The sequence below is a fragment of the Daphnia carinata genome, chromosome 5 (genome assembly GCF_022539665.2).
Source record: "Daphnia carinata strain CSIRO-1 chromosome 5, CSIRO_AGI_Dcar_HiC_V3, whole genome shotgun sequence".
In the NCBI taxonomy this organism is placed as follows: domain Eukaryota; kingdom Metazoa; phylum Arthropoda; class Branchiopoda; order Diplostraca; family Daphniidae; genus Daphnia; species Daphnia carinata.
The window spans coordinates 1,568,625-1,577,817 of record NC_081335.1 but is presented as its reverse complement, the minus strand read 5'-3'; the positions used below and the strand labels follow the sequence as shown (position 1 = coordinate 1,577,817).

The 9,193-nt window shown below is 38.5% G+C and overlaps 3 protein-coding genes across 3 annotated transcripts; 2 read left to right on the top strand and 1 right to left on the bottom strand.

Annotated features, from left to right (window-relative positions):
* Positions 1–1,192: 1,192 nt before the first annotated feature.
* LOC130696835 (ELMO domain-containing protein 2-like) lies at positions 1,193–2,678 on the top strand. The gene is made up of 5 exons (XM_057519959.2): positions 1,193–1,486; positions 1,557–1,725; positions 1,787–2,050; positions 2,128–2,196; positions 2,271–2,678. Exons 1-5 carry the CDS (start codon positions 1,300–1,302, stop codon positions 2,578–2,580), a joined length of 999 nt encoding a protein of 332 aa, XP_057375942.1. The 5' UTR covers positions 1,193–1,299; the 3' UTR covers positions 2,581–2,678.
* Positions 2,620–4,897, bottom strand: LOC130696828 (protein cereblon-like). Its single transcript, XM_057519946.2, has 6 exons — positions 4,730–4,897; positions 4,385–4,611; positions 3,957–4,312; positions 3,491–3,896; positions 3,039–3,235; positions 2,620–2,954 (listed from the first exon to the last, which is right to left on the bottom strand). The coding sequence occupies exons 1-6, from the start codon at positions 4,743–4,745 to the stop codon at positions 2,783–2,785; spliced, it is 1,374 nt and encodes a 457-aa protein (XP_057375929.1). The 5' UTR covers positions 4,746–4,897; the 3' UTR covers positions 2,620–2,782.
* Positions 4,898–5,745: 848 nt separating this feature from the next.
* Positions 5,746–8,926, top strand: LOC130696824 (tyrosine-protein phosphatase non-receptor type 2-like). The gene is given in 11 exon segments (XM_057519938.2): positions 5,746–5,938; positions 6,047–6,240; positions 6,351–6,506; positions 6,564–6,698; positions 6,760–6,887; positions 6,947–7,102; positions 7,163–7,247; positions 7,309–7,453; positions 7,456–7,722; positions 7,785–7,959; positions 8,090–8,926. Coding segments are annotated over 10 exon segments (1,545 nt in total). The 5' UTR covers positions 5,746–5,938; positions 6,047–6,165; the 3' UTR covers positions 8,313–8,926.
* Positions 8,927–9,193: the final 267 nt, after the last annotated feature.

Below are 9,193 nucleotides of genomic sequence, written 5' to 3'. Positions count from 1 at the left end.
CCCTGTATAGTAGGCATGGCTCTTCTCTTTTTTTTTTTCTTGAAGGCAGTTGTGTAGATGATGTCCGAAGCGATGAATGTAGAATCTTGCGTAATCCGAAGAGTTGAAGAATGTTGAGAATCCATTGTAATGAGATGTTGAATGTTGCGTAATCCGATGAGATGAAGAGTCTTGCGAATCCGTTGAGATGAATCTTGAATGTTGATGTGTGGGGGTGGGAGGGAGGAGAGGGTGAGGAGGGAAGCTTGGAAATTGGAGGTGGCAGGATTTGAACGCGGGACCACAGAATACAAAGCGAGGGCGATAACCATTGTGCCAGGACCGCACATTCCAAACAAAATTAGTTTTAGGTGTCACCCATTCAAATAGGTAGCTTATACATGAAGTAAGTGATTGAAATATGGCGCTGTGGCATAGTTTGCGGCTGCCATGCTGATCTTACGGGTTCGAATCTTTTTTGTTATGCTATTTAAATATGTAATTCTGTATTTATTATAAATACGTAAATAGTTCGCAAATTAACATGTGAATTACATTAAAATTTTTACTTCCACGATTGTTATAGGGAACTGTGAACAATTGGCTCTAGTGCATTGATATCGCAACGTACTTGTTTACATACCGCAGACCAAAAGTTTTTTTCCCAGCAATAAGGTTTAAGAAAGGTAGTCCCGACGTCCTTGAAGAAAGGTAATATCCCCTCCTGTGTTGACCTACAAAACAATTGGCACTACGTTTTTATTTCCTACGGTAAATGATTTTGGTTGTTTTACTTTACTATATTCTGTCAAAAACTTTTAAAATTAGTAACTACTCATCAAGAAGTCGACACGGCACAAAAAATGTCTAACGGTTCCTGGTTAGATTTTCTTTATTAATGAAACTGAATCGTAAGGGGCGCGCGATTATCGAACCAATTGAAAATGTTGAATTAGTATGATTGCTAAAGACCTTGATCGTTTGAAATTTTATACCGATGTTACATAACTTAAATTCACTCGAATTTCAGAGTGACTAGAGATTTCCATGTAAGTTCAAGATTGGTTCCCACATTTTCCTAACGACTGTCTATGCGGAACTATTCCGGTAGTAAACATCACTATTTCTATGCAGAAACCACGCCCATTGCAGTCTGCTAACTTATTGTGCATTACCATATCAAATTTTGTTCTTCATGTTGACGGTTGCTTTCGTTTTGTTGCAAATCAAATATTTCATTGATGAGGCTAGGTGTGTCAACTAGAACCATTTGTAATAGAAAGAACATAGTATGTTGCATGGTTAAGTAAACTGTGTGCAATGCTTTCTCAACCGGTATCCTACATTTCAAATTTCTTTGGCTGGTTCCTCTCTCCTGTATTTAATTTTATAAAAAGAATCTTACGCCCTTTTATTAAATGGATATTGAGACAAACGACGGGTTTGTGTGAGTTACAGAGAACTTGCTACTGTGAACCATCTGGTGCACCAAGGATTCTTGGAATAGGTTAGATATTACATAGTGAGATACTGTTTTCTATACTAACACTTATTTCTTTAACATTTATATATAAAAGAGGATTCGTTGAAGCAGTCAAAAAGTGTTAAAGTGCATACACTTCTCCAATTTTTAGACCTTGCAGCTAGGGAGAAAAGGTTTACTGCTGCAGGTTCTGCCCAAATCATTCACAATACTGTGGAAACAATCTGCTATATTAAAAAAATTCACCTTGATGCTCATCAACCGTAAGTTTCCCTGTGTGTAACTGTGTGAGTCATAATACATTATCAAAAGTTTTCTTTACAGATTTACGAAACTATTTGGAGAATGTGTATCCATAATATGGAGTTTAAAACAGTTATTACATGACCTGGAGAATATTAGAACTACTGCATATGACTCATCTAATATGGAACACGAGGAAAAGTTACTGGAATTATGGAATCTTCTTATGCCAACGAAAAAGCTTGATTGCCGTGTCAGCAACTTGTGGAAGGATATTGGATTTCAAGGGGATGATCCTAAGACTGATTTTCGTGGCATGGGACTATTAGGACTTGAAAACTTACAGTAGGGTTTTTTGTATTTTACGTGATGGTTGTCACCTCTATAGTTGGCATACTTATAGAATTATCTTTGTTCTTCAGTTTCTTTGCAAAAAACTATCCAGAAGTTGCTCTTCAGGTGCTGTCTCATTCGAATCATCCCATCCATGGGTAATTCACTGTTTTATTTTTTCTTTTCTCTTATATCCTTTCCAACCATAACTAATAGGAGTTTGGAATTACAGGTATTCATTTGCTATAGTAGGAATCAACTTGACTCATTTAGCGTACAATTTGTGGAAAGACGGTACAGCTAAAAGCCATATATACAACATCTGCTGCCATCACCTTCAAGTGCCTGGTCCCACGCTACTGAATTTCCATCGTTTTTACTGTTACCTCTTCATTGAGTTTGACAAGCTTTGGATGGCTGAGAAGCCTCCTACGATAATGGAATTTGGAAGAATTCGAAGCCAATTCGAAAATAACATCCGTTTGCTGCTTTCCAATGCGAATTGTCTTTTCAAATTAAATATTCCAGTTGAGCACGTTTGAATATGAAAACATTCTGGTCACTCCGTTTATCCAGGTATCAAAGCTTTAAAAATGTATCCTGTTATCATATTGGTCTTACACACACAATTTGTACAACCCTCACACCATACAGTCCGTTTTTTACATTTCGTGACGAACAAGTAAATCCACATTTACACGCGTGTTTTGTACAACCACAGATGTGGAAAGGAACTCAAGGAAGTTAGAACAGTTTGACGTTAACGTCAGAAGACTTAGCTATGGTCTCCGTCTGCAGAGATTCACTGCACAAGACCCAAAAGTTCTTGGGTTTCATTTGTTTAGTTGCAGCAGATGTTATGTACCAGCCCAAATGGTTTCGGCACGATGAACATTCGCCAGGTGACCAAGCGTATCTGCAAGAAACATAATTTCTAATCACCATCTTGAGAAAAATACTTATAAGCACGAGTAAGTTAAGTAATGTGACATCTTAATACCCAGGAAACCACGAAAACTCGACTGATGGACGGGATACGACGCGAATGTTTTGAACTTGTCTGAAAGTCATGACCTTGCGAACCTGGGCCGTTCTTGGATTGTTGAAGAATAGACTAGTTCCCTGGCTGCATATCAGGATGACGTCCGTGTGATCAGCAATAGGCACCGAGCAGACGCAACAGGAAAAGACGTGACGCTAAAGAAAAACCAAAAACTTATTAAATTCTGTGGAATGTCACTAGAAACCAAAAACGGCTTCATTCACAACTTCGTGTGGAAGCTAACTTCCCCTTGTTACGTTGACATGCAACCACGCTTTTTCGAAACCCAAATGTGGTAAAGCAACCTTGATAACCAGGAAATTAGGAAGCTTGTCAAACATGATTGCTTTACCGCACGGGCACGACTGCGTAAACGACCAGATAAAAATGAGTGAAAAAGAGAACAAAACCTTGCTTATTAATTCCAGCACTGTCCTTAAACGATATATAACGTTATCCTCTTCAAGGAGTTCTAAGCGACCTTCGTCGTCCATGAGAAGGTTGTTAGCTGCCCAGAAGGATAGAGAATGAGGTTCTGTTGGCACTAATTCCATGCTCGAATCGTCGATAGCCATTAATTTCTTTATTTGTAATCGAACGCGAGCGGCCAAAGAATGACAATCAAATTGCTGCAACACCCAGCCGGCTAGGGGAGACACTTTGGTGTCGAGTGAATTGCGATAGCTTGTCCATGAATTCTCTAGCACTGCTCTTTCTATTAGCGAAGTTCTTTGGTGAATGAGTTTTGATGATAGCCATGGTTGCATTGGGCTCAAAGATTTTTCTGGAAGAATTTTCACTCTTGCCATTAGATTCCTAGGAAAAAATGATTAAGATGTTAATGATGGTTAAAGATTAAAAAAAAGGAAAACTTACTCATATTCATCAATCCATGTGGCTAGTACTTTGAATCTTTGCTTCACTCTGGTTTTAATACGCAAACCAGGTTCTGTCCCACTGTATTCATATACCTCTGCTGTGGTACCATACTGGGCAAGAGAAGGATCAGCTGTGGAGGAATTAGGTCTGGCAGGAATCAGGGCAATGACTTTTAAATCATTGAAGACAGATCTCAAAGCTGATATAAGTGAAGGTGAAAAGAGTACAAGTGGAAGAATATGTTCAGGAAATGTGACTATTCCTGACTGAACCAGAGCAAGTAGTTCATATACTCTTCCTTCCTCTAACGAGGCAGCAGGCTGTGCAATGAATTCCATATCTGAACCCATATACTAAACCAAAAAAAAAAAAAATAAAAACATTCATTGTTGTCGAACTGAATTTGTTATGTTTAACTAACATACCAAGTGTTCAGATACAAGACGTGGATCAAGTTTGACTTCTTCAGAGCTACTTGATATAGGAAGCTGAATTCTGTGTGACAATATTTCTGCAAGGGTTGTAATTCTGACATATTTAGCAGGGACAATGAAGTCTTCGTCATCTTCACTGGAACCGATGTATTCTTCTTCACTACTGTGCAGATTAAGCTCCAAAACATCATGGTGTGCATGTGGTTCTCGTCCATCTCCTTAGACGGAAAGTAGTTAAACATATTGAAAATATAAGACTGCAACATTATGCAAACACAAGTAACGTTCAAGCATCAGATATATTTGACCGATAGCTAGAGAATAAATCGTTTATACTTTGAAAATTTTCCATTACACCAAAAGATGAAACGTAAAATGGACAAGTAAAGAACTTATTTAACTTCAAAAACACACACACACAAAAAAAACAATGCGTCACGTCTTATATAGATCATACAGGATTTGTGATTTTTTTGCAGCTGATCAAGCAGTTCAAACTTCTACCGCTTGGTGCCAGTTAACCATTGAGAAAAAGAAGAGTCCTCTTTGTGGAACTGTGAGGGCCAAAGTAATTTGCGTTCTGTGGACTGGCCCTCATAATTTCGCAGCAGTCCGCCGTTTACCTCCTACTATAAAAGTCCATAGTCCACGTATCATGCTGAACACTCTATGTGTCAAAACGCGCAACCATAATGGGATTTGAAAATATCTGTTAGACAGTTTCAACAATCCAGCCGCATTTTAGTATTATTTTGACGCGCTCGGCAAATTCACTTGAAATTTACTACTCCTGTGAAAAATGACCAAATCAGTGAAAGAAGACCTGACTCAGGGCGCATTTTGGCGTCTACTTTTAGTTCAACTTTTTTAGTGAACTTGTATTTTTGCGTCAACTGCCCGGTAGATGGTTCAACTAGGCGACCGTTTTGGCGACAAAGTGGGTGGTTCAACTGAAACAGTTGAGCTTTTTCAACGGTGGTCCAGACCACCGTTGAGCTTTAGTTGAACTGCAACTCCTCCCCTTGCTCAACTTTTTCTCAACTCTTCCGTTTTGGCGTCAACCTTGACGAAAAGTTGAACTAAAAAGGTTCAACAAAAGGTTGACGCCAAAATGCGCCCTCAGAGCTCTGGAAAGCCGTATTACGTTTGAATGCACGAAGGTGATCCGCACTTGAAAGTCCACAGTTTACCTAGTGCGTAGTCCGCGGTTCGCACCCGCACATTATTCTGGCCTGGAATTATAGTTAGATCATGGTTATTCTGAAGAGGAAGGAGGGCGACAAAGAGTATATCTATCAAGCATCTAGCCTAAGTGGCGCCATTCGATCAGAGCGATGAAAAGGTTCTTGAATCGAAAATAGAAGCTTTGATGCCACCAATGTATCTTCATAAATCAAATAGTTTTTAAGTATCTCGATGTGAAATTTATTTTTATACCCAACTTTTTCGTAAGGGTGATTTTGTATACGTTTAGTCATTAACACACGCCACTTTGAAGTTAGCGCCGCCGGCTGAGTAGCTTCGTTCCTATAAACGTCGTTCGAGGTGTTTTTTTTTCTTTTTGTTTTTTAATTTTGTTTCCTATTTGTTGCCTAACAAAAACACTGTCCAATGACAAGATTTAATCTCATTAACATTCTTTCCTATTTGAAGGACAAGCAAAAAGGCATTCTGCCAAAAATCTTTCTTAAGATTTTTTGTCTTTGACTGGATTATTTGCCATTCAGCATTTGCCTCCATATTCCGACATCCTGGAGGAAACGTTATTCAAAATGGAATGTGATTATGGAGTGAAAGACGAATACCAAGCTATTGAGAGTCGTCGTGGATGGCAACCACTTTTCACGGTAATACAAATTTCGAAATTCATGGATAGATCATACTTTCCTCATTTATTTTTATCTTTTGTGAAATTCTATACTTTCAATGTTCGTTCAATATGTTCTTTCTACTTCAGGAAATAAGAGAGAAGTCAGCCAATTTCAGTATAGCTGAATCAAAAAAAATTGCCAACCGTGATTTAAACCGTTATCGGGATGTCAATCCTTTTGACCATAGCAGGATAGTGTTACGAAGAGGAAATTGCAGCTACATCAATGCCAGTCTTGTCAAAGTATATATATTTTAAACTTTATGTTTCAGAATAATAATAAGTCTTTATTTTCAAAAGGTACAAGCTGTAGAAAGAACATACATATTGACACAAGGGCCTTTAGCAGCCACTGTCTCACATTTCTGGGCAATGGTATGGGAGCAAAATTGTAAAATAATTGTAATGCTAAATAATACTATTGAGAAAAACCAGGTATTTCTTTTACAACTTAAAGACTAAGATGGAAATGTCATGCACTTTTTTCTGTTTACAGATAAAATGCCATACTTATTGGCCAGTGGGAACCCTCCCAAATCAAATGTTGACATTTGATGATGTTCACCTGACTGTTGAACTTATTGAAGAAGACCATAAACAAAATTATATTCTGCGAACATTAAGGTGAAGGACGACGTTAAAAGTAAATAAAGTGTCTTCAATAATTTCGTATTATTTCCAAGGCTTACTGATTTGGACAATGAAGAAGTAAGATTAGTTAAACAATATCATTACACCACTTGGCCTGACTTTGGAGTACCTGCTACCCCATCGGATTTTATCCAATATCTTCAAGATATTCGAAATACTGGGGGACTTGGACCTGGAACAGAAGAAGAGTAATTCGTTCATAAATCATAATTCATCAGAATATTTTTGTCTTTCATACATATATTTAGACCAATAGGGCCTGCTGTTGTCCACTGTTCAGCCGGCATTGGACGATCAGGAACGTTTTGCATAGTTGACACTGCGCTCTTACAAGTAAAAATTTTATTGTATCAATAACTTTAACATTTCTGGGAAATTTTCCTTATTTTTGTAGTTGGAACGTGGCGAGCGGGTAAACGTCAAGGAACTACTATTGGAAATGCGCCGCTATAGAATGGGTTTAATTCAAACTGCAGAGCAGTTACGTTTTTCATACCTCTCAATTATTGAGGGAGCCGAATCGATGAATATTGATCTACGAAGTGGATTCCTCCTCAAGTACCTGGAAGTGCTAGTTGTAGTGATACGGATTCTGATAGTGGATCAGAAGACGATGAGTCGGACAATCCCGAAGAGGTTGAAGAAGAGGATGACGTTACTTCTCCTGAAACAATTAACTTCAATCAAGGATGCAATGTCCAACGTGGGACAGAAGAGATTATTACTAACCAGGAGATAAATTCTACCAATGATTCGGAAGAACTCCCACCCCCAATTCCTCCTCGCGCAGAATCGCTGGTGCGACCTGGTAATGGCATTCCTTTTTAAAGGCACATTCACACCTTCGTTTCATGTGCGTTTTGTTTTCAGATTATGACCGCCCCCTTCCTGTTCTTCCATCGAAACGGCCTCGCGAAGAGATGGAAGTTTCTACTGCTTCGGAAACTGAAGAAGACCCTACGGAGAGCGACTCGGTAGTTGAAGAGACTACAACCAGCGAATGCGAACGAAAACGCCGAAAACAAGCAGAAACCACCATTCCAAGGTTGGTGGAAATTCGTCTAGGAGTGTAGTAGCTCGTTGATAACAATACCTATTTATTTTAAAAAGACAATTGTTTTCCATACTCTTAAACTATAGTTACGAATGAGTTTATTCAATTTAAATCTGGTTAGGACAGCAGAATCTGACAATGGCGGAGTTCGCCAAAGACGCGAGGAAAGAAAAGAAAAGAGTAAAATAACACAGCAAATCATCAATAACATTAAAGAGAAGCAAAAGGAACAAGAACGAAAGTCGGAGAGACATGGGAAGGTGATCGCTGGTTCAAAATGGGTCGGTATCAGCTTGGGTATTTTTGTTCTGGTATATGCTGGTTTCAGGTATTTTCATGGTTGACTGACAATTTTCTATCTATGAAAATGCAACTGTTTCCCTCAGCAAGTTCGCGTTGTCGTCATTTGCTGTGGTCTAAAGTTTCCCCGTGTGACTTTTGTGTAAACTTATGTACATACAGTTACCTAGTTATTTTCTCGATCCCATGTATCTTTGGTAGGTTGAAAGACCAGCAACCTCCATAATATTTTTGTTCTCTCTGCCTCTCACTCTCATCCGTTTTCCCTAGTGAAACCCTCCCATTTATTTCATTATGACTGATTTGCTTTGCCATATGATTGCTAGGGCAGGTCAATTAATCATTTAGGCAAAAACCCTAAAATAGGAGGAAGTCCTCCTTGAGTTGCTCGATGATTATAGTTATTCGTCGTATAGGGGAGGTAAGTGCTCAGTGGTTAATCTCGAGTCCCATTGAGTCACCCCAACCTCTTCATTAGCCACACATTTTTTTAAAATTATTTTTACAACTTCTCATCGATGTTTATTGATACCATTACTCAGACCGAAGCCTCCTTCCGCCAAATTCTGTGTTCGTGAATAGTAATGGTTCATGCCTCTTTCCTTAAAGCATTAAGTAGAATGTAGATTCAATGTATCGGTTTCGTTATTCTTGTGAATTTTTTTCAATTTTTTGAGGGGGAGAGAGAGAGAGATAGAGAGAATACAGCAGAAAAGCATTTGAATTTATCAGTGCAGAACTTCTAATGTAATGCTTAACAAGCAACGTTGTTTCTATAGAGCAACAATAACAATACACTGGTTTAACAAACCATAAGCTGGACATGTTTTCTATCTAACCAAACATAATCAATGGAATATAGGTATTTATTTTTTTTATTCATCCGCAGCAACGTAAGATTTTTAACGTTTTCTTCGGCGACGAA

Coding starts and splice junctions, on each gene's coding strand:
- LOC130696835 (XM_057519959.2), top strand. CDS start 1,300: ATGCTTTCTCAACCGGTATCCTACATTTCAAATTTCTTTGGCTGGTTC. Junction 1,487..1,556: donor ACCAAGGATTCTTGGAATAG/GTTAGATATTAC, acceptor TATATATAAAAG/AGGATTCGTTGAAGCAGTCA. Junction 1,726..1,786: donor CACCTTGATGCTCATCAACC/GTAAGTTTCCCT, acceptor TTTTCTTTACAG/ATTTACGAAACTATTTGGAG.
- LOC130696828 (XM_057519946.2), bottom strand. Junction 3,897..3,956: donor ACATGGATTGATGAATATGA/GTAAGTTTTCCT, acceptor ATTTTTTCCTAG/GAATCTAATGGCAAGAGTGA. Junction 3,236..3,490: donor TGCTGGAATTAATAAGCAAG/GTTTTGTTCTCT, acceptor GTTTTTCTTTAG/CGTCACGTCTTTTCCTGTTG.